Below are 26599 nucleotides of genomic sequence, written 5' to 3'. Positions count from 1 at the left end.
TTGATGATGATTAGAAAAATTCATAACTGACAGCATTAATAACGGTATTCATAGTTTCTGAAGCTGTTCATAACGATTTTTGACGACCGCTTTCTGGTGTAATTCTGAAGTGGTAATGATCAAGATGGTTGGGAACACTGAGATTTTAGCCTGTATGCTGGGTGTACATTGCTACCTCCATTTCACACAACGTCTGTGATGAAACAAACAACTACTTTGGAATGAATTTCCTTATCTGTGTACGGTATCCAGCTAAGTTACTACATTACTGTGACTCCCCAGAGGGTTCCACCGGAGCCCATAATACAAGAGGTTGAAATGTCGCTCCAGGAACTGCGTCAGGTAAGATAAAAGAAAATCCACAAGAAACAGTTAGAACCCCGCAAAACGTAAAGGCTCCGAACAGAACATATGTCTTGAAGAAAGAGCCGCCCAAATTGGACTCAGTAACAAAAAAGATACTGTAATGTTACAGGTAGACAAAAATGCACACTACACCATATAATGCCATAATGAGCAAGTTACTGAATGATCATGTATACGAAGAAAAGAAAGATGACACCACAGCGAAGATTCAGAGACAGGCAAAAGCCCTAATGAAGGGTTCCAGAATCGATGTTGTAACAGCCAAGGGGTCCACGTGGAAAGTTCCAGTGCTGACAAGAATATAGTGGGTACCGAAGGCGCACAAGGAATTCTGTCTTCTAAGATGACACTGACATAATATCTGGTGAAACATGTGTCGGACTAGTTACGCTGCCTGATTGGTCACACCAATTCCTATGTTAAGAATACTACACTTTTGATATACCTCATAAGGGATCAGCAGCTACTATCTATGGATGTAATGGTCGGGTTCTAATAAACCTATAGCGGAAACCATTAACGTCCCACAGTAGCAGATACCTCCAGATATGAGTGACTTGGTGCAGCTGTACTTGTCATCATCGTACTTTAGCTGTCAGGGCAAAATTTATAACTACGCAGTTGGAGTAGCAACATGCATCCCTTTCCGTCTGTATCAGCTGATGTATCCACGGCAGCATTTGCACACACAGCTTTAAGTTCCGCGCGCGTGTTGTTCGCTGACGTATCTAGTCGTCACGCTGGTCTTTTGGGCGCTTCGGGAGACTGAGCGTCACAGATTGAATGAGAACATCAACGGCTTACGTAAAAACATATAATTTACGCTAGAAGGAGAAAAAAAGGAAACATTTCATTTTATAGGTGTTTAACTGTAGAGAACAGCTAGAGGGGAACTAGGAAATGAAGTGTACAGGTAACCGGAGCGGACCAACACACAGCTACATACGTAGTCGCATCACCATCTAGCAAAGCAGACGCTGCGTTACGAGCATTGGCTGTCCAAGATCATTGGACTACAAACTATTTTATATTCTGGACAATCGCAGCAATTGAAAGGCAAGACGTTAGGAAGAACTCAGCTTAACCTAGTGAAAGCTGTTGTTTAATAGAAACACGACCTGTTTGACGGGTTCAAGCCGCATTATCAGATCAACCTACACGGTAAAAAGCAAAGTACAGTGTCACTACATTTTATGGGTGTTAAAATTAGTAAAGTAATGTCTAAAATATACTCACAACGTTAAAAGATCATAAGCAGACCCATCGCTCCTATTCAAAATTTACTATGCATTTATGTTGCACCTGATGAGGCGACCTGAAGACGAGAAATTGGTCGTGTTTTAATAAACGACAATCTTACTAGCTGTAAGCCGAGATCTTCCAAACACCATTGGATTAGCGACGCTGACAAATTACAACATAAACTGAACGAACTGTGGAAGTCGTTCCTTGCAAATCAATATAGCAACTAGAACATACAACGTGTTATGAGGTATAGTGAGACAAAAACGACAAAGCAGCAGAAGAACCTGTTTCTGTTGCTCGCTTTCCTTATATGAGAGGTGCCAGCAATCGTGACGGCAAGGTGCTGCGCCGCGGAGAAATTAAACCAACAATCCAGAGCGGCCGCAAGAACCGAAATATGGAGAGGCTCACGAAGTATTCTGGAGACGCTCTCCATGCTGCAGGGGTCTACGAACGTTGATGTGAATGCGGCCAAGTCTACTTCGGTGAAACGGAGACACTGAGTATTAGCAGTCGCATGTCGGAGCATAACCACTACGTGCGACTGGGGCAATGAATCAAATCAGTTGTAGCGGAACATCACAAGGACGTTGGCCGACCTATTAATTTTAAAGAACCTCGTGTGCTCCCTAGACAGCGGTGGATGCAGCATCGAAAAATAAGAGGCGCTGCCACTACCTGGCTGCCAGTGATCCCAGTCAGTCGGACCGCAGGTGTTCCCCCGCCAGTGAGAAGCTTCACATTACTCGTGTTCAAGAGTATAAACGTGTTGATATTCGGGTAGCTGTCGTGCTTGAAGTTGTAAAACCACAGCAGGCTTCCGTAGACTACATGGAAAGAAAGATCCTTTATCATTTAGCTAGAATGTAGCAGGTCACTAACCGTAAGCAGTTAATTGTATAAATTATCTGGGAGTAGGCATTAAGAGTGATTTAAAATGGAATAACCATATAAAATTAACCGTCGGTAAAGCAGGTGCCACACTGCGATTCATTGCAAAAATCCTAAGGCAATGCAGTCCGAAAACATAGGAAGTAGATTACAGTACACTTGTTCGCCCGCTGCTTGAATACTGGACGTTAGTGTGGGATCCGTACCAGATAGGGTTGATAGAAGAGACACAGAAGATCCAACGGAGGGGAGCGCGCTTCGTTACAGGATCATTTAGTAATCGCGAAAGCGTTACGGAGATGATAGATACACTCCAGTGGAAGACTCTGCAAGAGAGTCGCTTAGTAGCTCGGTACGGTGGTTTTGTCGAAGTTTCGAGAACATACCTTCACCGAGAAGTGAAGCAGTATATTGCTCCCTCCTACGTATATCTCGCGAAGAGACTATGAGGATAAAATCAGGGAGAGTACAGCCCACACAGAGGCATACCGACAATCTTCCTTTCCACGAACAATACGAGACTGGAATAGAAGGCAGGACCGATAGAAGTACTTAAGACACCCTCCCCCAAACACCGGAAGGTGGCTTGCGGAGTATGGATGTAGATGTAGATGTAGATGCAGATGTACCACAAATAAGCATAAACTATTATAGTTTTCCTAGTAGCTTTTGTCGGTTAACGTCGTTCCCGTGTTACTTGTACGTTGGGTGATTTGCATACTATACGGCGTTACCTAATAACGATCTCCTTCTTTACGTATGTGATCACTGTCTTACTTGATTCCCCTAGAAACCTGAATCGGTGAACCGTTTAGAAACTTAGTGAGGATGTATAAAGGTTCTGGTAAGGTACGGAACATTATTGTTCTACAGACTTATCCGTCGGTCTGTTACTTAAAAATAAACAATATTTACAGCAATAATAAGCAGAAACTTTTACCTTTGTTCATGCTGAAGGACGTTCTACTGAGTACACTAAAGAGACAGCTTACACTACACTCGTTCGTCCCCTGTTAGAATATTGCTGCGCGGTGTGGGATCCTTACCAGGTGGGATTGACGGAGGACATCGAAAGGGTGCAGAAAAGGGCAGCTCGTTTTGTATTATCACGTTATAGGGGAGAGAGTGTGGCAGATATCATACACGAGTTGGGATGGAAGTCATTACAGCATAGACGTTTTTCGTCGCGGCGAGACCTTTTTACGAAATTTCAGTCACCAACTTTCTCTTCCGAATGCGAAAATATTTTGTTGAGCCCAACCTACATTGGTAGGAATGATCATCAAAATAAAATAAGAGAAATCAGAGCTCGAACAGAAAGGTTTAGGTGTTCGTTTTTCCTTCTCGCTGTTCGGGAGCGGAATAGTAGAGAGATAGTATGATTGTGGTTCGATGAACCCTCTGCCAAGCACTTACATGTGAATTGCAGAGTAGTCATGTAGATGTAGATGTAGACAATATTGAGAATCTCTGCTAAACCCACAGGACACGACAGGTAGTTTAAATTGTGGAAAGGGGCCTAACTAAACGGCTGTAAGTTACACTCGAACATATAATTTTATGTATTTCATCAAACATTACAAAAGCCAAGATAATAAGAAAGACGCACACACACACACACACACACACACACACAGCTGATTGGGCCATACTGTCTCATGCTTTAAGGGCAAGACCACTTTAACTCAAAATCGGCTGAAAACCAATAACTTAAGACTCAAACCCTAAATCAAAAATTTAAAAGGCAGAAGGCCGTATCTTAAATCAGTTCTTTCAATTAGGCTGAAGGCCCAAACAATCTCATATATTAAGAGGAAAAGTAAAAAAAAAAAATCAACTGAAGCCCATCACTTAAGACTCAAACCAAATTCAACTTTTAAAAAGCGAAAAGGCCTTATCCTAAAAAGTTTTTTAATTAGGCTGAAGGCCCAAACAATCTTGCGCCTTAAGGGGAAAACAACATTAATTTAAAAATCGGCAGGAAGCCATACAAATACCAACAACAAGAACAAATACAGAAAAGGCAGTACACCCAACGGCGCTCAGAACTTTCCGAAAGTCGGCCTGGACTTCGAACACTAACGCTCGCTTAGGTGAGACAGGCAGTCGGCCCAACCATTCTCGATCCGACGACAACCCAACCGACAGACAGTCAATGGACCCACCGACGATATAACTTTCGCTCCACCCTACTAGCACACAACAGGGAGTTCTATGGCACAACGTAGGAGGTACTAACACCTACAACCACTTATACATTGAGCTGTCAATCTACACACCGTGCTGGGCAGCGACAACACGAAGAGGAAAATACACTGGCTGAATTTACGTCAACGGCCAGGGCAGGTAACCGGAACCTTAACGGCTACGACGCAGAAGATTACGCTGGTGCACTTCAATTCAAAATAACCAAGTACAGTTAAACTACCCCGGAGGGTGCCTAAGATTAGCCAACTTGAACACACGTTGTTGTTGCTCGCGGGAATGTCCCAACAGCCGACAATGAAATCCAAACAGCGCAATGTGAAAAGTCGTGGCTTGCTGGTAGATTAAGTCAAAACTCAACTTTCGTGTCCAGGATCGGTGAGCCACGGACCTCGTAGCAATGGGAACAACAATCCGACTGCACGTGGACGCGGCCAGCGTCCTCGGCTAAACAACGCGCCGCGGAGATTTAATCGCTGTTCCACGCCAACCGACCACCAGCTCGCACACAGCACAGCCGGAACTATAAGCGCTAGGCCAAAGATAGTACAAGGTGCGAATGTCGATACACACCGCTGAAACACAGAATAGCAATCAAGGTTTAATCCAGCTCATAACATGAACCAGCCATGACTTTTGCGGTAGAAGTACTTGCTTTTGTTAGATAAATGCAGCAGAATGTACGTGCTCAGCAAATTTTTATTATTATAAAATGCAATATATATTCAGGAACGATGTATGATACGCAATGGACCAACACTGAATAATGTGCAGTTCTAATAATGTGCACAACAAACAACCAGAAAAAAAACAAAGGGAATACTTCGCCTCCCATTTCAACTATTATACATTCATTCATGTTGATTTCCCTACGAATTCTATCACCACCACCACCGGCAACCCCATCATTTACTTCGCCACTTATGTAGCCCAACAAAACTAATGAACCGTAGTTTTGGTTGTGCGCAACTCCAGCCGTGCGGCATCAACGTCTTGCGGTAGGGAAACATAACCGATGGTACAAGCTGCTGTTTCGCTATTGCTACTTACTACCTGGCAGAATATCACAGGTAACATCCCACCATACAGTGAAAACCTCGATTTCGTATTCTCCAGTGGCATTTTGCAATGTGATGTCGGTAGCCACCTAACAACCGAAATAAGAATATAGACGAAGACCATCACCAGAGTCCAAACTTCGACAGAAACCCAACGTGTAATGCACACCTCTTTACCATCTACTAACCGGCAACACCTTGGATGTACATTATTCTACCATTGTAGTCATCAATAAATCCCTAACCGGCCTCATACCCAGCTACGTCAATGATACCTGGTTCTCCGTATCACCAAAATTTTACAAATCCCTTGAAATCCTGGAAAGTCGTACACTTAATTTCGTCTTCCGCCTCCTCCTACCTTCCCAAACGCGCATCCTACAGCGACTCATCTTTTCCCTCACCTAGAGCAATAGAATAATCCCAAAACTCACTCCCGGCCCCAAATGTTCCACTCACTAATCATAAATCCAGGTACGTTGCTACGCTGCTGCATCCGTATTTCATCTACCATGCAGCTTGACGCTTTATCCATCTTCTCCCACTGAAAATTCAACCAGCTCCCACTCTCCAACCATGAAATCCTTGCCGAAATAGTCCAATATTTTTACTCATAGTTACAACGGAAAACCTTACACCATGCTCCTATTTTTCATCCTCTCCCTCGTTCCACTTTGTTGGATGTTAGTCACTATCTGCTGTGCCACATGGCCCCATATTCATACTCAACATTCCACATCCGTCACGACCATGCATGGGCATTACACCATTGCACCGTTCACACTATCATCAGGTGAGTTATTTCAACTGCAATACAAAATAATCGATGAAGTTTTCAAAAGATCATCAATATTGCCCTCCAACGTGATTGTTAAAATAATTTCATTTATTATCATCCAGTTTTGTGCACCAGTCGTAATTACTGCTCACCAAATGTTTTTTAAGAAAATTATCATTTACTATAACCTCCATTTACGTATCTTCAATGGTCTTTTCATATTGTGTAACCCTTTGGCTGATGCACAGTTTGTCTCAAGCCAGCCCGGCCCAACGTGAGGAATGCAAATAACAATAAATAAATAAGCGTGAAGCATTTAGTTGTCCTGTAGACGACAGCTGCGAGCACGGTTGGAGCATCGGCATTTTAATGTTCATTAATAACCAGGCCTAAACCACAAAATTATTTAATTTAAACCTGCAGTAGCTGTAGAGGCCAAAGTACTTATACAGGGTGAGTCTGGAGGAAAGCTACATGTATCAGTTCAGTGGGTAACACTATTAGTGACCCACAACAAGAAAGCCAAATGAACATATGCCCTGTTCTTAACAGTTTCCGAAAAAACTAAGGAAAACAGAGGGGAATAGGACAAATACAAATGATAGTAAATTTAACAATGTGATTTAATGTTTTTTTATTTGTGCACGTTTCCTCGTAAAATATGTTCCAAAAGTCCGCTGTCAACCGCAGTCCGTTTTGTAACTCTTGTAGGAAATTGCTTTGGTGCTGATGTGAGCTCATTCGTAACAGTCCTTTACTGCAACACACGTATGTAAAATGCGAGAGAATTTCCTCCTCTGTGCTCGTAGACTTCGGTCGTAGGCCAAACTCACAAATTGTAATCTAATGGAACAAGGTCGGATAACCTGGGTGGCCCAGAAATGAATACATAGAGGCCGACCATCGCACTGGATACATTTCAGTGCGGTAGTGCGGTACTGTGTCACTAATGCCACCATCCGCAAGTGAAGTGCGCACTGAAATGGTCAATAAAGGCACCATTAGAAGCCTAGTGTCCCTTTGGTTGTACACTACTAGCTATTAAAATTGCTACAGCCTGGAGATGACGTGCTACAGACGCGAAATTTAACCGACAGGAAGAAGGTGCTGTGATATGCGAATGATTAGCTTTTCAGAGCATTCACACAAGGTTGGCGCCGGTGGTGACACCTACAACGTGCTGACACGAGGAAAGTTTCCAACCGATTTCTCATACACAACCCACAGTTGGCTGGCGATGCGTGGTGAAACGTTGTCGTGATGCCTCGTGTAAGGAGGAGAAATGCGTAGCATTACGTTTCCAACTTTGATACAGGTCAGATTGTATCATATCGCGATTGCGGTTTATCATATCGCGACATTCTTGCTCGCGTTGGTCGAGAGCCAATGACTGTTAGTAGAATATGGAATCGGTGAGTTCAGGAGGGTAATACGGAAAGCCTTGCTGGATCCGAACGGCCTCGTATCACTAGCAGTGGAGATGACAGGCATGTTATCCGCATGGCTGTAACGGATCGTGCAGCCTCGTCTCAATCCCGGAGTCAAGAGATGGGGAAGTTTGCAAAACAACAACCATCTGCAGAAACAGTTCGACGTCGTTTGCAGCAGCTGGGACCTTCAGCTCGGAGACCATGGCTGCCATTACCATTGACGCTGCATCACAGACAGGAGCGTCTGCCATGGTGTACTCAACGACGAACCTAGCTGATCGAATGGGCAAACGTCATTTTCTCGGATGAATCCAGGTTTTGTTCACAGCATCATGATGGTCGCATCCGTGTTTGGTGACATCGAGGTGAACGCACATTGGAAGCGTGTATTCATCATCGCCATACTGGTATATCACCCGGGGTGATGGTATGAGGTGCCATTGGTTACACATCTCGGTCACCTCTCGTTCGCATAGACGGCACTTTGAACAGTGGACGCTCCATTTCAGATGTGTCAGGACCCGTGGCTCTACCCTTCATTCGATCCCTGCGAAACCCTACATTTCAGTAGGATAATGTACGACCGCATGTTGCAGGTCCTTTACGAGCCTTTCTGGATACAGCAAATGTTCGACTGCTGCCCTGGCCAGCACATTCTTCAGATCTCTCAACAACTGGAAACGTCTGGTCAATGGTGGCCGAGCAACTGGCTCGTCACAATACGCGTCACTACTTTTGATGAACTGTGGTATCGTGTTGAAGCTGCATGGGCAGCTGTACCTGTGCACGCCATCCAAGTTCTGTTTGACTCAATGCCCAGGCGTGTCAAGTACGTTATTATGGCCAGATATGTTTTGGGTACTGATTTCTCCGGATATACGCACCAAAATTGCGTGAGAATCTAATTACATGTTTGTTCTAATATAATATATTTGACCAATGAATACCCGGTTATCTCTTGGTGTAGCAATTTTAGTGGTCAATAGCGTATTTGTATGAGAGTTCTGGTGTAAAAAGGCATGGGACTGACTGTGATTTTCAGACAGCTGTGTCTCGGATACGGTTCACGAAAGGGCATACGTCCATTTCAAGTCTTTTGATCAGAGTCACTCAGCAAAGCATGCACCTTTCCTGTTGACTCTCCTTGTATTAGTATGTTTGTTTTATGCAGTGAAGAAACTTAGAACATGAAGCAGACAGACACAGAGAGAGTATTTATGTGTGTCTGCTGGTCGCCAGGTTACGTGGATCCGGCACCGCGACATCCACCTACTGACCGTGGGCCGGTACACGTACACGAGCGACCAGCGCTTCCAGTCGCTGCACTCTCCGCAGACGGAGGACTGGATGCTGCAGATCCGCTACCCGCAGCGCAGGGACTCCGGAGTGTACGAGTGTCAGGTCAGCACGACCCCGCCAATCGGACACTCCATGTACCTCTCCGTCGTGGGTGAGTAGCGCTGCGCTGCGCAGTGGCCAAGTTAACAGTTACTCTCTCTGTAACCCACCCGAGGAGTGGGTGACCTCGAACGCTCAGAACCTCGCTAAAATGTGCTTGTTGTTGTTGTGGTCTACAGTCCTGAGACTGGTTTGATGCAGCTCTCCATGCTACTCTATCCTGTGCCAGCTTCTTCATCTCCCATAACCCACTGCAAGCCACATCCTTCTGAATCTGCTTAGTGTAGTCATCTCTTGGTCTCCCTGTACGATTTTTACCCTCCACGTTGCCCTCCAATACTAAATTGGTGATCCCTTGATGCCTCAGAACATGTCCTACTAACCGATCCCTTCTTCTGGTCAAGTTGTGTCACAAACATCTCATCTCCCCAATCCTATTCAATACTTCCTCATAAGTTATGTTATCTACCCATCTAATCTTCAGCATTCTTCTGTAGCACCACATTTCGAAAGCTTCTACTCTCTTGTTGTCTAAACTATTTATCGTCCATGTTTCACTTCCATACATGGCTACACTCCATACAAATACTTTCAGAAATGACTTCCTGACACTTAACTCTATACTTGATGTTAACAAATCTCTCTGCTTCAGAAACGCATTTCTTGCCATTGCCAGTCTACATTTTATATCCACTCTACTTCAACCATCATCAGTTATTTTCCTCCCCACATAGCAAAACTCCTTTACTACTGTAAGTGTCTCATTTCCTAATCTAATTCCCTCAGCATCACCTGACGTAATTCGACTACATTCCATTATCCTCGTTTTGCTTTTGTTGATGTTCATCTTATATCCTCCTTTCAAGCCACTATCAATTCCGTTCAACTGCTCTTCCAAGTCCTTTGCTGTCTCTGACAGAATTACGATATCATCAGCGAACCTCAAAGTCTTTACTTCATCTTGATGGGTTTTAATACCTACTCCAAATTTTTCTTATGTTTCCTTTACTATTTGCTCATTATACAGATTGAATATCATTGGAGAGAGACTACAACCCTGTCTCACTCCCTTCCCAACCACTGCTTCCCTTTCGTGTCCCTCGACTCTTATAACTGCCATCTGGTTTCTGTACAAATTGTAAATAGCCTTTCGCTCCCTACATTTTACCCCTGCCACCTTCAGAATTTGAAAGAGGTTATTCCAGTCAACATTGTCAAATCTTTCTCTAAGTCTACAAATGCTAGAAACATAGGTTTGCCCTTCCTTAATCTAGCTTCTAAGATAAGTCGTAGGGTCAGTATTGCCTCACGTGTTCCAACATTTCTACGGAATCCAAACTGATCATCCCCGAGGTCGGCTTCTACTAGTTTTTCCATTCGTCTGTAAAGAATTCGTGTTAGTATTTTGAAGCTGTGACTTATTAAACTGATAGTTCGGTAATTTTCACATCTGTCAACACCTGCTTTCTTTGGGATTGGAATTATTATATTCTTCTTGAAGTCTGAGGGTATTTCGCCTATCTCGTACATCTCGCTCACCAGATAGTAGAGTTTTGTCATGACTGGCTCTCCCAAGGCCGTCAGTAGTTCCAATGGAATGTTGTCTACTCCGTTGGCCTTGTTTCGACTCAGGTCTTTCAGTGCTCTGTCAAACTCTACACGCAGTGTCGTAACTCTAATTTTGTTTTTATCTACATCCTCTTCCTTTTCCATAATAAAATGTGCTTATTTGTATTTAATCCCCTCGCCCCAGAAGAAGGGGTACGAATCATCCGCATTAAACACCGTGCGTCGTTCCAGAAGAGCTATCTCATGACCTTTTCAAGATCTAAGACAGAAACGGTAATAACGCGAACACACAATATAGCGATATAATAGGAACGAAACAATGCTAATAACACAAATGCGTTCTCCTACGCTCACTTTGCAGGACTTAACCGCTGAATCGGCTTCGATGAAAATTTGCATGGAAATAGCTTGAACCCTGAGAAAGAATTTTTTTTTTAGATCGCTTGTAACGGAAAAGTACCCTTACAAATCGCTGACGCCAACAACGCACAGTGGCGCGCACAGCGATTGTCGCTTATGGCAAACAGTATCACCAACTAATGTGTACTAGTTCGTGTTAAGTTCACTTCAAGTTAATTTCAACTTGAAGGAAGACAACTTCTCACTGAAGATCATATTTGTAAAACCTTCATTTACGATGAGTTCTTTCGGTAAACAGAGTAACCATCACCTGATCTGTGAGTAGTGTACAGAAATTGTAAAGCATATTAGATTATGAAAAGTAGCACACTATGTCATAAATTTGATACATAGAATAAATTATTATTACACGTGTGTCAGTAATTGTTATTAGAAGTGCCCAATTAAAGCTACAAATGTGCTCCACATCTTACTTAACTGGATAGCTGATGTAAGATACATTGAAATACCAAAGTAAAAATCACTATTTAAAATATGTTCAGCTAAGTGCATCTTCCCCGTATAACAAATCTTTATCACGGGGAATTTTATTATTTTGATTCTGAGATATTAATGTTTTACTTTGTAAGAGTTGCTGTGATTCCACATTCATACGTAGACTGCCGGCTACATCCAGTGTTGAAAACCTAACAGGATAACCTCCTGTAACGCTTTTACCACCCCAAGAATGTACCAAAGACAATAATGTTGAATTTCCTTAATGACGGAAGACTCCTTCGTCATCTATATAATCAGCTACGTACGACGCTCTATACTGTGTAATCTAGTCCTTACTAGGTTCGTGAGGGGCCAGGATATTGTGAATAAATGTTAACGTTCGATTCTTTTGCCTTCCATCAGATGTTGTATATAGACAGGATGTTGAATGTCGACTTAGGCTGCAGTGTTAATGACATGCAGGTTCTTTCGACAAAGCAGTTTACTTCTACATGATTAAATAACCTCTTTCTGTGTCTCTAAAATATTTGTGCTTTTACCTGCTACAGGAAGTTTTGTAATTATATACCTCTTACCCCTTCTTTATTTAAATGGCTTATTTATATTTTCTGTTGAATTAGTCTGTAATTTTAAAGACATGTTGTATTTTTAGGCGAACTGTCATACTTCTGTATTGTTATATATTCTGTTGCTGGTGCAGAAAATATTTTACCGCCTACCTGCTACAACTGTTTTATAGATGTATACCAGTTATAAAAGTCTCATTAAAATTACATATTTACATTTGCGGTTGGTAATGACTTCCTCGTTTGAATCTAGAAAATATATTTGCTTCTACTGTTACATAATTTTGTAACTGTGTACCAGCAACCACAAGTTTCTTAGAATGATATAGTAGACAAAGGCAAAAACACACGAGCGAAATTTAGAGGCACTAAATGTCAACATGCTCACTAGTACCTTCCGCCACGTGTCAGTTCAGCGTTGGTCTTGTATTAGCGATGTACTCTGTGATTTGCAGTATGGTATGGATACATTTGGCGAAACAATCATTGAAGATAGTCGTTTTAACTTTGACATGTCAGTGCATCTTATGTAACAATCCAGCTAAGTAAAATATGGAGTTTATTCAAAATTCTATCTGGGCACTTGTATTAACCTTTACTCTGGCATTTGCAATAATAATGAGCTCTTTTTATTACATTTATGACAGTGTACCAAGCCTGTCATACTCATATATGCCTTACACTTGATGTGCACTAACCACAGATCAGATAATGGTAACTCTGTTCACCATAATCAGTCATACTTAAAAAAAAGGTCTGCGATGTTAGCTGGGAAGTTATCTTCCTTCAAATCGAATATTTACAGATCACTCCTTATGCTAAATTAAAAGTTCTTTTTGAAATAAGAGTGCAGGCATCAGCTGTAATGGTCGGGATTATTGCGAACATCACTACAACGGCTGACACAGACAATAGTGTAGCAATATTGTTAATGATGAAGGTCAACTTGAATATTCATTTAACACAGAAAAGATCTTGGGATTGACAACACGACGATTTGTGTAACAGAAGATCATGGCATTTTTAGTCCAATTTCGATACTGCATAGTTTAAAACCACAAAATAGTGAGGAAGGTGGAATAAGTATTGTTACCAATGATTTACTGTTGCAAATATTTGAAAAATTGAAAATTCGTGTCTTGATACTAAGGAGCCTAATAAAGATATTAGTAAAAAAAAAGTTGCAAAATATCGCCAGTAAGGCGAAATTTTCGAAAAGAAAATGAAGGCTTGCGGACGAAAAATTCTGTAATGAAGTTGATAATGTGCGAATAGCTCTTACTAATACACTTAGGCATGAGAATGATGAATTCCAAAGAAAAGCTTACAAGGATCATAATGAAATCAGGAAAGCACCGTGACTAAAGCAGGAAATATTGAGACAGTGGAAGTGATTAGTAACTACGTAATTATGTCATACAGTGATTGCGCTGAAAATGAGGTATGACACGGGACTGGATGTGCTGAAGTGGTTTTAGAATCATTTAGAGTGAATAAACGTTAGCATGAATTGCTGAAAACTTCGTGAAAATTATGGCATGTGGGAAGCTTGTTATTGTGTTTGAATGGTATGAAGATGCGTCAGTGTTAGATAGTTTGAAATTATTGTCATCAAATTAAGCTTAACTGCGGATGATCGTGATTAATTCTGCAAACTGTTTGAAAAAAATTAACTTTTTGATCGTATAGGAAATAACATCGACCTCTCTGAAACTGTTTTAACGAGGTTACAAAGATTTAATCTGTCAATTTCATTGCTAGGTGGTGTAACGGGAATGTATAGCTATACCTTTCACTGTGCCAACGGTGGAAAGTTTTTATTTGAAAGTAGACATGAAAAGAAGATGCGCAAAAAAGGGTACAGCCGCTACTGATTGAATTCGTACGACAAAAGAAACTAATAACAGCAGTTACATTTCCAGTCTATAATATTGGTAACTCAACGTCAGAACCCACCTTTTGCCAAGTATGTTGTATCATAGGCTTATACTTTGGAGCAAATGTTGAATCTATAGCACAGAGTGAAATATGATAATGAATTGACAATCGTGTAACCTTACCAGTGGTTCTTGATACTTTGGTCTTACAAAATTAACTGTCTTTCTCTCTTATTTTGTCTAAAGAAGTACGCATCAAGAGTTTCGAAATGTTTTGTTGTCTACAGTGACAACATTTTGAACGTAACGTTCTTGCCTTTTTTTGTATTATCTTGATATTTTGTTTTCTGTTTTCCTGATGTTCTGCTCTTAGACGTCGTTTGGGAATCTTTCAAATGTCTCTCGTGATAAGACGTAGCATTTTGCATGGAAGTAGCTCATACTGTGGACGAGCAATTTATATTCGTATTCCATGCACATTTTCGTGCCGCTCTGAGTGTTTGTCACGCAGTTCGCTTGTCAGATGCATGATATCAATTGCACCGTCAGCGGTAAGTGAATTGGGAGCAATAAATCTGCTCTGCTTATGTTACAAAACACAACTAGCCGTCTGTTGCATGTTTCCCTTTCAGGTTCATATTACTCCTTTAGGTTAATATTCTTTTCTTTATTGTTATTCTTTATTGTGTTCATTCCCTAGACCTACGGGCTGAAGTTTGACTAGCAGCAGAACGTTGGTGGTGACCTGCCGACAGCATGAATAAACCATAGATGTTTAAATTTTTATTTAAAATGGTATAATACATATATTGTTATGCAACATGAGATTGGTTTTTGTGCATTCAGCGTATAAGTCAAAGTTCATTGTAATTCAAAACCCTAAATTACACTCATCTACATTTAAAAATATCGGGACTTTTTGCATACCTGGATGTTCCATATGCAAAGCCATTAAATATCAGGTCTAAATAATAATGTTAAGAGTCGACTTCTAAAACGATGATACAGGGCGAAAGACGGCACAGTTATTGTATGAAGTACCCAAACAATAAATATATATCTTGAATACTGTAGATCTTCTCAGTTTGCACCATTATAAATAAAAACAGGGAATACCCATTTAATGCAAGCACAGACTAATCAATTTTTTCTAAACCTACCTGCAAATGTATTGCCACATCATCTGCAAAATTCTGAGCTTATAACGAATAAAAAATATGATGATTTACATATTTTCTAAAACTTCCTTGTCTATGTTCTTGTTCGTTTAAACTCACTAATCTCTAAAACTACTATACAAATTTTCACGAGGTTTGGCAGATAACTTGAGTATAGCTTGGAGCGCACTACAGTTTTTATTTAATCAAAATTAGATAGCGAGGTAAAAAGGTATGATGATTTATATTTTTACCTCAACCCATTTTATCTGTCTGTTTGAATACTCCAATTTCCAAAATTAATAGATGAATATTAGTGCGGTTTTCACATGTGGCAGGAGAAGAGCTTCGGCGCTGTGTAAGCTTTTTTTCCATCAAAATCGGATCACGAAAGAAAAAGTATCGCGATTTAAGTAAACCGTTGTACCTGTCTGTTTGAAGAGGCTAATCTCTTTCATAAGGTTTTCAAAGGTAACTTCCGCATAACTTGGGGCAATGTGCAAGCTTTATTTCATGGAAATGGGATTATGCTAATAAAAAAGAAAATATAAATGAAATTTTTATCCATAATATTATTCTAAATGTGAAACTAGCTCTGTCCATTACGTTTTCATGTCCAACACGTTGGATAGTTTTCGATTAAACATGGCATGGAGATTGCTTCAACCCCAAAGAAGAACATAGGCTGCTTTAGAAAATGTGTACTACAAGGTGCTTATTGATTAGAGGAATATTACGAAAACTAGGGGAAAATGTACTGTTTGAAAGTGGTATTTATGCTTTTACTTACGATCTGTATCGGACATGTGGAAATGCTTTTATTGGTTGAGGTGTGCTACGTGATATTTTAGAGTAATGAATGCAATGCCAATACACTCGTCAGTGAGTTTACTCCATACCTCCACACAGTTTGATGGTTAATGTACACTTGGTGCAATGTAAAGCTACTGCAGTACAATGATGCATCGATGTACACTACTGCCTAAGCCGCTCTCTGCGCACTACTTGGCAGTAATGTTGCGAATGCTGATGCATCGTGCATTGGGACAACTGGCGACTGGGGCGATTAGAGGTGATGGCGTGAACGGGGGTTGGAGTGGAGAGCAGGCGAACAGCAATTCTTACTGAACACGCAGATACGTGAGGGAATCCGATGTTATTGCATATATTGTAGCTTAGTGAATCACCACCACCAATCGTAACTACTGATGTGCAAGTGCCGCCATGGGTAATAGTTAGTATGTGATAAAAACATTCACAGCATAAAAATTGACTGCTAACGTTTGAAGGGCCTTATGCCACAGTTATTTACGGATTGTTAGCTTTACTCTTCGCGGGAGTCAATAATGTACAGTACAGGCTCAAATTTTACCTAAGTTCACAAAGCTTTACCTAATGACAGGTATCGTTTCTATCTTTTCTGAGGTTCCCAGGTTTTGTGACCGTTGGATAAACATTTTATCTTATTCCATGAATTGGTTTACGCCTATTGGGTTCGAAGACATGATTTCCCACTGACTTCTTGCAGACAAAAACTGCTGATAACAGTTTTCGGGAATGTGCTAATCCAAACTCTGCAACGTACGAGCGTGCAAGACCCCAAGTACAAAAGAGATATCGCGGTTGAGCGGAGGATATACTTGAGACAAATACATAACGATCGACTCCGTAGTGTACGATCCATTTACAAAGGCTACAAATAACAGACATGTGGTTAGTACAAGGGCAATTCGGCAGTGGGTAATGGCTGTAAGCAGCCTCATTGCTGTCGTAAAGTTTTGAATACAAAGCCTAAGACCGCTGGTGTGATTATTTCAGGGGGAAACAGAATTCGGCAGTGTGATGTCACAAAATACATCAGCACCAAAGAGAAGCGCAGGTTTGAGGAATTATTGGGAACAACTAGAATGTCTCAACATCAAAGCTCCTCCATAATATCTGAAATAAACCCTAATTTTGTTATAAGTAAGGGTCAAACAGAATTTATTACATCTTTGGTAAGAGTACCCTATCATATCGAGGAGAGAAATAGCTGTCGGTCAACTGAAACAAAGAAAACTATTATCAGTTTATGGATGAAAATTCTACGACCTTACGTAAAATGGTCTCGTTTCTGTACATTATTGCCTCATGGGATAAACAAAGCTATCCTACTTATACGAAGGCCTGGTTGTCGATAAAACATCGACACTTTCATTAAAGGCAATTCCACAAAGTGTACGCCGTTCTGTCCTCCTGTCTTCCTACGATATATACATAAACTGGTAGGTGAAGAATTACTTCGCCCATTACAGGTCTGTCTGTTCTCATTGCACAACAAACGGAAATCACAAGCAGAAATGATGAATTAATAAAATATTAAGCCTGTTTTGAAGCTAGACCTACGAAATAGGTATTTGATTTCTCGTTCAAACATAAAGAAATATTTCTCAGCAGTTTTGGATACTTAACCTTATGGGGGGTAAAATAGTGAGTGAAAGATTCTCTCGAAAATATGTCATTATTGAAGAACTATTAAAGTATTATTAAAGCTACATCTATAAACATTTGTATTTGATTATCAGTTACAAGGAAAAAATACGTATTTGAGTGTGTTTGAAAAATGAACTCTTTAGGAGTGAAATAGGGGGTGAGATTTTTTATGCAAATATTTCTTTATGAAAGCACTTTAAAGCTAAACCTATGAAAATTTAGATATGGCTTCTCAATAAAAAAATACGTGTTTCACTGTTTTTGAAAATGTAATCCCTGTGAGGGTGAAACGGCGGGATGGAAGGTTTAAAGAAAATATTACGTTATGCAGGAATGTTTGTATCCAAATCTTTGAAAATTTTTATTTGACTTCCCTGTTAGAAATAAAACATACGCATAGCACTGTCATTAGGAATTCAACCCTTAGGGGGATGAAATAGAGTCAGACAGATTTACTGAGTCGTCCAGCCCAAAGCGCTAAGGATAGAAACTTGAAGTTCGCACATGGTGTGGGTCTTATAGTGTAGGCAACGTTTAAGAAGGGATTGTCCAAATATTCACTTCTTCGGGGGTGAAATAGGGGACGAAAGGCTTTTTGAAAGTATGTTACTATTAACGGAAATTTGAAGCTAGAGCTACAAAAACTGGTATTTGGTGTCTCAGTAACAAAATAAAAAAATACGTCTTCCAGCATTCTTGTACATTCAACTACTAAGGGGGTAAAGTAGTGTGTGAAAGTTTTTTTGAAAAGAAGTAATTACTAAAGAACTAGTGAAGGAATTGTAATGGTACATCTATAACAATTGGTATTTGACTTCTGAGTTAGAAAATAAATCCGCGTGTCAGTGTTTCTAGAAATTCAGTCCGTAAGGGAGATCAATAGAAGACGAAAATTAAAAAATATTTCGTTACATTAAGAAAAATTTTAAAGTTAAATTTATGAAAATAGTATTTTCTCTGTTAGATATAAAGAAACATTTGTTAGATGATGAAAGTTGCTACGGAATTATCTCCACAAAAACAGAAAAGGCATGATAAACAAAGACTTGGCACTCCAGCCACCGGAATCTCTTCTTGGTCAGAAGTGTATTTGGAAAGGACAATGCTTGTATGGCCTTAATTAGCGTGAAAAGCTTAGATGGTGTTACGGTTTGTGAGTAACATAAAAGTTCAATTAAAAAATAAAAGAAAACAAGAATCTCTGCAGGCCATACAGTCCACGCGAGCGGAGCAGCTGACGCTAAGCCAGTTGTTGTATAATGACGTCACTTAGTGCGATCGCATGCTGCATTACACCAGGAATGTGATGACGATAGTGTTGGGTAGAGGACGCATCCAATCACGAATTCGAGTTATCAAACTAAATCTTGTAATTGACTAGAAGAGGTACTCAGTGACCAGTGTTTGCCATTATTTACCTGTGTGGAGACCATTTAGAAACTTCAATATTTGCTGAAGTAATGATTTTGGTCTGATCTCGAAATGTTTAATTTATTTCATCAACCCCAATTTCAAGAAAGTCGTTACCATAGCAATGTTCAATTTTATACGAGTAATTCGACGGTGATGTAGAGAGTGAGGTGTCTAATCTCTAAGTGTATTTTTACGACTTTTTTGCCCTTATTATACGATCCTCAACATCTTTGTTAAGTAATACCGAATGAGCAGTTGTATCAGAAGACTAACTGATGTGATGACAACTGGCTTTGCCTAAAAACGTCGACAAGCCTTTCCAATAATGTCTAAGACGAAACGAAATTAAATGTCTTTGAGAACCGAGTCATGTTCACCAACAAGCTTCGTAGTATTTAACATGGCAGTCTGTTTTAACATATGTTGTTATTGTTGTTGTTGTTGTTGTTGCTGTGGTCTTCAGTCCAGAGACTGGTTTGATGCAGCTCTCCATGCTACACTTCCTGTGGAAGCCTCTTCATCCCCTAATAAGTACTGTAATACACATCCTTCTGAATCGGTGTATTCACCTCTTGGGCTCCCGCTACGATTTCTACCTTCCACGCCTCGATCCAGTGCTGCACTGGTGATCCCTTGATGCGTCAGAATGTGTCCTACAAACCAATCCCTTCTTTAATTAAAAAGTGTCAAAAATCACTCTTTTCCTCAATTGTATTCAGTACCCACTCATTAGTTACGTGATCTACCCATCTAATTTTCAGCATTCTTCTGTAGCACCACATCTCGAAATCTTCTATTCTCTTCTTGTCTAAACCATGGGTCTTCCAACTTTTTAGTCCACAAGCCACACTGACTCCTCTACAAAGTCATAAGGGCCAAGATCTACCTAGTGGGATTCAAGCACCCTGGCACTCCATGATCGCCGTAATGTAAGGCTAAAGGAAAGATGAAATCGCAAAAATCTAAGGTTGTGGAAATAGCTAGCTCTAAAATGAACTACGATTTTTATTTAATTACATAATTTTTATTGGTGGACGTACGTGACAGAAATTTTGGCGTATTTTATTCTGGCGAATTTCACAGCCAAAAAAGTATGTCACTTCACATTCTTCACGAAAGCGCCCTGCAAAGTTAACGAAATCTCAAAATCATTGTTAGCAACACTAGTACTGCAATACGTAACGGAGGTAGAGTATGTCAACGCATTGTTATTTGAAGCGGCGCAACAATAAGTTTAGTTACGTAGTCATGTAGCTAGTAGCAGAGCCAATGTCGTGGTGTATTGGTCGCGATAGGCCTCGAAACTCAATTGTTGGCAGTATAGGTACCACCTCAAATATTAGGCGGGCCCGAAACCGGGGATGTCCGGCTAGCTAACGCGGGCGTAGTTTGGAGACCCCTGGTCTAAACTAGTTATCATCCATGTTTCACATCCATACACGGCTGCACTTCATACAAATACTTTCAGAAAAGACTTCCTGACACTTAAATCTATAGTCGATGTTAACAAATTTCTCTTCTTCAGGAGCACTTTCATTGCCATAGCCAGTCTACATTTTATATCCTCCCCACTTCGACCATCATCAGTTATTGCGCCCCCAAATAGCAAAACTCACCTACTACCTTTTGTGGCTCATTTCCGAATCTAATTCCCTCAGCATCACCTGATTTAATCCGACTACATTCCACTATAATCTTTCTACTTTTGTTGATGTTCATTTTATACCTCCTTTCAAGACACCGTCCATTCTGTTCAGCTGCTATTCCAGGTCATTTGACGTCTCTGAGAGATTTAGAATGTCGTCCGCAATCCTCAAAGTTTTTATTTCTTCTCCATGGATTTAAATTCCTACACCAAATTTTTCTTTCGTGCATGTCGGCTCTTAAAACTACCATCTGCTTTCTGTAAAACAGTAAATAATCTTTCGCTCAATATATTTTATCCCTGTCACCTTCAGTCAATATTATCAAAATCTTTCTCTAAGTCTACAAATGCTAGAGACGGAGGTGTACCTTTCCTTTACGTATATTCTAAGATAGGTCGGAGGGTCAGTATTAAATCGTGTGTTCCAACGTTTCTTCAGAATCTAAACTGATTTTCTCCGTCGTCAAATTCCTCCAGTGTTTCCAATCGTCTGTAAAGAATTCGTGTTAGTATTTTGCAACCGTAACTTATTAAACTGACAGTTCGGTAATTTTCACACTGCTCAGTGCCTGTTTTCCTTGTGATTGGAATTATTATATTCATCTTGAAGTCCAAGGGTATTTTGCCTGTCTTATACATCTAGCTCATCAAATGGAAGAATTTTGTCATGGCTTGCTCTCCCAAGGTTATCAGTAGTTCTAATGGAATGTTGTCTACCCCAGGGCTCTTGATTCGATTTCGGTCTCTCAGTGCTCTGTGAAATTCTTCACGCAGTATCTTATCTCTCATTTCATTTTCACCTACGTTTTGACAATTAGACTTCGATAAATTTCATATGAATGTTGTAATAGCTTGGAGGCGTCGCCTATCTGATACAAACAAGAAAGAAACTATGACCTAAATGTGGCAACTTCAAGGTGCTACACAGTCCATGGATTACCTAGTGTAATCTCTTCTTGTTTTTCTATGAGAAAAGAAAAATATATTCATCAAGAGCTTTTGACCTATGTTGAGAAAGCATCACCAATAGTTATACTGCAAGCATTAAGAGTATACGATACATTCCGTCCGTTAGCTTTCTGTAGAATGAATGACAGTTTAGCTTACGAATCACATAATCGACCTTTTTGTTCCAGGTTTCACGTTCTCATTGTAACTGCTCCATCTTTCATGTTATCAGAAGCTGAAATAAAAACTAAACTGCAACAATTTCCTTGATTAATTTTCATCGTTGAATTTCAGTACTATTTGTTGATCATCGCAAATGATTTCTGTGAATGATTTTGGTTTTCTGATGTGAAACTTTATGTTATTAAAAGATTGTTAAATTTATTTATATACGTTCGCCTTTTGTAATATCTGTTAAATCGCCTACTCATTTGTGTATTATGCGATGCAGCTGGTGATAAGGAAAGCATACATTCGCGTAACTGTTTTCAGGCATATAATATTGAAATGAATGTTATCTACTCATAATGTTAATAGCATCCGGTGATGCTGAAAAATCGAATTGCATCCAGTGATTGACTTTATTGGTTTGCAGTTCGCTTAACGCAGAAAAACAAAAAGACTACAAGAGCAACTGAAGAGGAGAGTAGCAAATATAATTGCCCCTGCCTTTTATTTACAATGTGCGAGTCGCAATCAGCGCATCTGGATATTATTCGTAACTATGTTGTAGGCCCAAATCATAGGTGCAGAGGTGCAAACAATACTCACTGAATAGATATTTCTGCTTCCAATCAACGTCGTCGCAACAGGTGTTGCTTTAACTTTCAAGCATGAGCACAAGAAACACGTAGGATAAACAAATGTATCCTTCCTGTCGCTAGTAAAAAGAGAGTCGCAGCTGCGTCTTAGCCTGCCAGTTTGTGACAAATTGGTATACTCTGGTTTATTAAAGGAATATTCTTTTGATGACGTTGTTGGGATAAGTTGAAATTCATTTGCATTAGTACAGAGCGTACCAAGTACTGTTATTTCGTTATTTTTTGAACAGAACAAATGAAAATAAGAGAAAATAATCAGCAGCAATATAGTCTCCACATTATAGTATGACAATGCTTCGATTGTTGACCGCCTTTAAGCCTGTAGACAATATGTAAGTGAACTTCTTCTCCTAGGGCATAAGGATGCATCGCATAAGAGACAGGAGTTTGGCATAACGATATGGCGTAGGATCTAGCGGTCTCTGCCGTGTACTATACCTACGAAAAGGTGGGTATTCGTTCGATATACTATATAATGGTATATTAAGACTCGAAGTAGGTTAGAATGGCGTTAAAAACTGCTTGTAGGAATTATACACGATGTAAATGGTCTTGGGATAGGGTTTCCAGCATGCATTGAAAGTATGGAGTGAATCCACCTGTCTGGAACTGTATTTGCATTTGGGTATGTTCGAGAAGCAGTGAAAAATGATACAATACAATTTTAGGATAATAATTGTATGAAAAGAATAGGATCACTTTGAATGATTTACTGAAGTTTTTACAGCACCTCTGATGCCTTTCATAATCTTTATTTAGCATTTGTAAAGGAAAATATCGCCGGAGAACTTAAATAGAAAATCCGGTGTACTGATGTACCGCAAATGCGAACTAATGTCCACGCTCGGCGAACGCATTAGTCTTCTACTTCTGAGGTGTCACTGACGTTATACACTGTCCTCCCATCTTTGAGAAGTAAACGATACTACATAGCAGTGACAGTAACTGTTTGAATAATTATTTTTATCTATGCAAAAGTTATTTCTGAAAGCATGAAATGTGGAACAGTAAAGTGTGGAGCATTACAGCAGTTTTTGAAATTTACTCTTGCGCCAATGTGAGCGTCATATAGCAAAAGATATCAAATTTTGAAACCAAAAAGGTTATTTAACTTACATCCACTGTTTAAAATCTTCATGTTAAGTGAAAAACACTACCGCAGTTGTATGTTTACTTTATATAAAAAACGCGACAGATTTTGTGACGTTAGTTATATCACCAGGCGGAGCAAACTACAACATGATACTGTAGTACAGTTGGTATTAAACTTTCACCAGGATTCCTAGAACGGTCTGAGGTCAGCCTAGGCACGGCCTTGTACTCCAGCAGTCGGATCCACTAGAACATGGTTTCGGCTACTGGCTCCACCTGGTAATTTGTGGTAAGGTCTTATGGGACCAAGCTGCTGTGGTCATCGGTTCCTAAGCCTACTCACTACTTAAGCTAACGTAAACTAACTTACGCTAAGGATGACACAAATACCCACGCCCAACGGAGGACTCGAAGCCCCTGACACCAGTGCTACCAAGTGCGGCACTTGTTCCCCTTTTGCATTAGTTTACAGTGGGCTGCGCCATGACTTTTAGAACTGAGTGAAATTCTAAGGATCGGGAAATAAGTTTAATAGCAGTTCACCCCACTATCGTGTAGTAATTGACTTCACCTAATGATGTAACTAACGTTGCAAAACCCGTCGTGGTTTTTAAATGAAGTAACTATACAGCTGCAACACCGTTTCTCACTCAACACAAAGTACAAACAGTACTTCTGCTTATTATACACTACAGTTTTGTGCTATTGTGTCACTGTATTCGAAATAAAACATGCTGCAGTTTGATGACAGAGTTGCACGCAATGTAGCTGCAATAACAGCTATCGCAAAATTTTAAGTAATTGTGGGTACAATAAACGAACTACCATCAACTGAAACTTTCAGAAGTTTTCCAGTAATGGTTCACTTCTCCAAACGTCATTTTACGTGCTAAGATAATGTTTCAAAAATTTTCAGTACTGTTTCACTTCACCAAACAGTGTTTTAGATATGGTAATGCGTCATGTTCAGCACTAGAAAAATATAACTAATAATATGGACTGGCCGACATGGATTTCATTGCATCTAATTTTAAGCCTACTTGAGATTATATTACAACAACATTTCCCCTTGCCTACATGATAAACATTGTCGAAATACCGAAATAGCGATCGAGGTAGAATGGCCACAAATATTAACAGTATTATTACCAACTGTCAATAATTTAAATTGCACAAGTATAGCAAGAAAGACGGACGTAGGATGGGGGGGGGGGGGGGGGGGGGGGAATTGTCAGAAGGGTTTGCGTTGTGGATACGGGCGTGGGTGAGGATAGGAGCGTGATTTATGAAAATGGTGACGTGTGACGTCATGCCTTTACCTGGTTTGTAGACAACTCGAATGTCAAAGGTCAAATCTCATCTAGGGTATCTGTTGCCCTCACCCCATGATCCGCAATAGCCACTGCATTCGGACCCACGCACAATCTTGTTCACTCCTTACTTTCGGTGTCTACCGGTAAAATTCTAAGATATGCACCTTGTGTAAGACTACTCCCCATCACATACTACCCTAATTGTTTGTTCCTTGAAAAACCCTTTCATATTACTTCTCAGGTGAAATTATGCGGCGTGTATCTTGATTGGCAGGTTTTACTTACAAATGTTAACGTCGCAGTTACGTACTTTTACTGTGGCAAAACCCGGCCTCGGCGTACTGTCAATACACTGTGGTAAAATTTCACAGCAAAAAATAACAACAACTGGAAAAGTTTACAAATTCTTAGCCACACAACCACAACATCTTAACTCTTCTCAAGACATAGTCACTCTACATCTTAGAGACTATTACTGCTACGTAACAGCTTCTGACGTATGTGTAGCAACAATAACATCACCAGATGCTTGTGTTGTTTTACTCAATTGCAGCTTGATTCGGCGATATAATTGACCATCTTACCATATTCAGGCTCCAGGATGGATGCAGCGGACATGTCTTTACTACGGTATTCGTCGACTGAATTATGATGAACCAGTTCACATTGTATATGTTTATGTGAATATGCTAGTAATAAGACTGTAAAAGAGGACATCTTCTAAATATAGCCCACTGTTACATATTGTAACAGCTGCTAAAAAAGCATTAATATCATAAATTGAGTCAGCCTTGATGCAAATCACCTAGTTATTCGTTTATTTCTTTATTCCCCCAAACTAGTTTCGGCGACATGTGTCACCATCCTCAGTGATTTTTTTTTAAATCTAAAACACGGAAAAAACAGCATAGTTATGCAAACACAGTAGCACATTATTACATTTTTTACTATTCGTTTTTTAAAATATAGTTTACTATAGATACTTTCTTAGTAACTTATTTATTCTATGTTATAGCATGTTTTAAGCAATTATTGTCGCCGTTTGCGACATGTTTTCTGTGCTCTCTTTTTTTTTACTGCCGTTTTTAACTTAGCGAACATCATGTCACCTGCAAACATGTGAGAGGCTATTAGTTAACAAAATACTAAAAGGTGACTTTCGTATGTCAGCAATATATACTTGGGGTTGTGGTAGAGTTGTGGAAACCAGTTATTTGGTGTGTACTGAGCTGTTACTTCGCTGTTCGTATACTCACGTTCGTTGGATGGTATGTAGCTGCCATTATACACAGAACAAAAACTTTCGCACTTTGTTTCTGATCCAGAATATTACGACATCTTGCTGTTGGCGTGTAACGCGAGATGTGTATAGCATGCGGCGAGAAAGGCTATGAAAAACTGTAAAGCGAATTACGACGACCTCTGTTCATTTTTTATGTCTCCGTGACTGATGTGGAAGTGGTTCTTTTGATTGTGTGCGCTTTCTGTTCTGTGTCC

General features: G+C 40.1%; 1 protein-coding gene across 1 annotated transcript in view; it reads left to right on the top strand.

Moving 5' to 3' along the window:
• Nucleotides 1–26599, top strand: part of LOC126267104 (zwei Ig domain protein zig-8-like) — a 437751-nt gene that overhangs the window by 288180 nt on the left and 122972 nt on the right. Inside the window, exon 3 of the mRNA XM_049972001.1 lies at nt 9213–9423. Coding sequence (XP_049827958.1) covers nt 9213–9423 — 211 coding nt within the window. The remainder of the gene's footprint in view (nt 1–9212; nt 9424–26599) is intronic.

This window comes from Schistocerca gregaria, chromosome 4, assembly GCF_023897955.1.
Source record: "Schistocerca gregaria isolate iqSchGreg1 chromosome 4, iqSchGreg1.2, whole genome shotgun sequence".
Lineage (NCBI taxonomy): Eukaryota > Metazoa > Arthropoda > Insecta > Orthoptera > Acrididae > Schistocerca > Schistocerca gregaria.
Note: the sequence above shows the minus strand (reverse complement) of the source record. Positions and strands in the feature narration are given on the sequence as shown.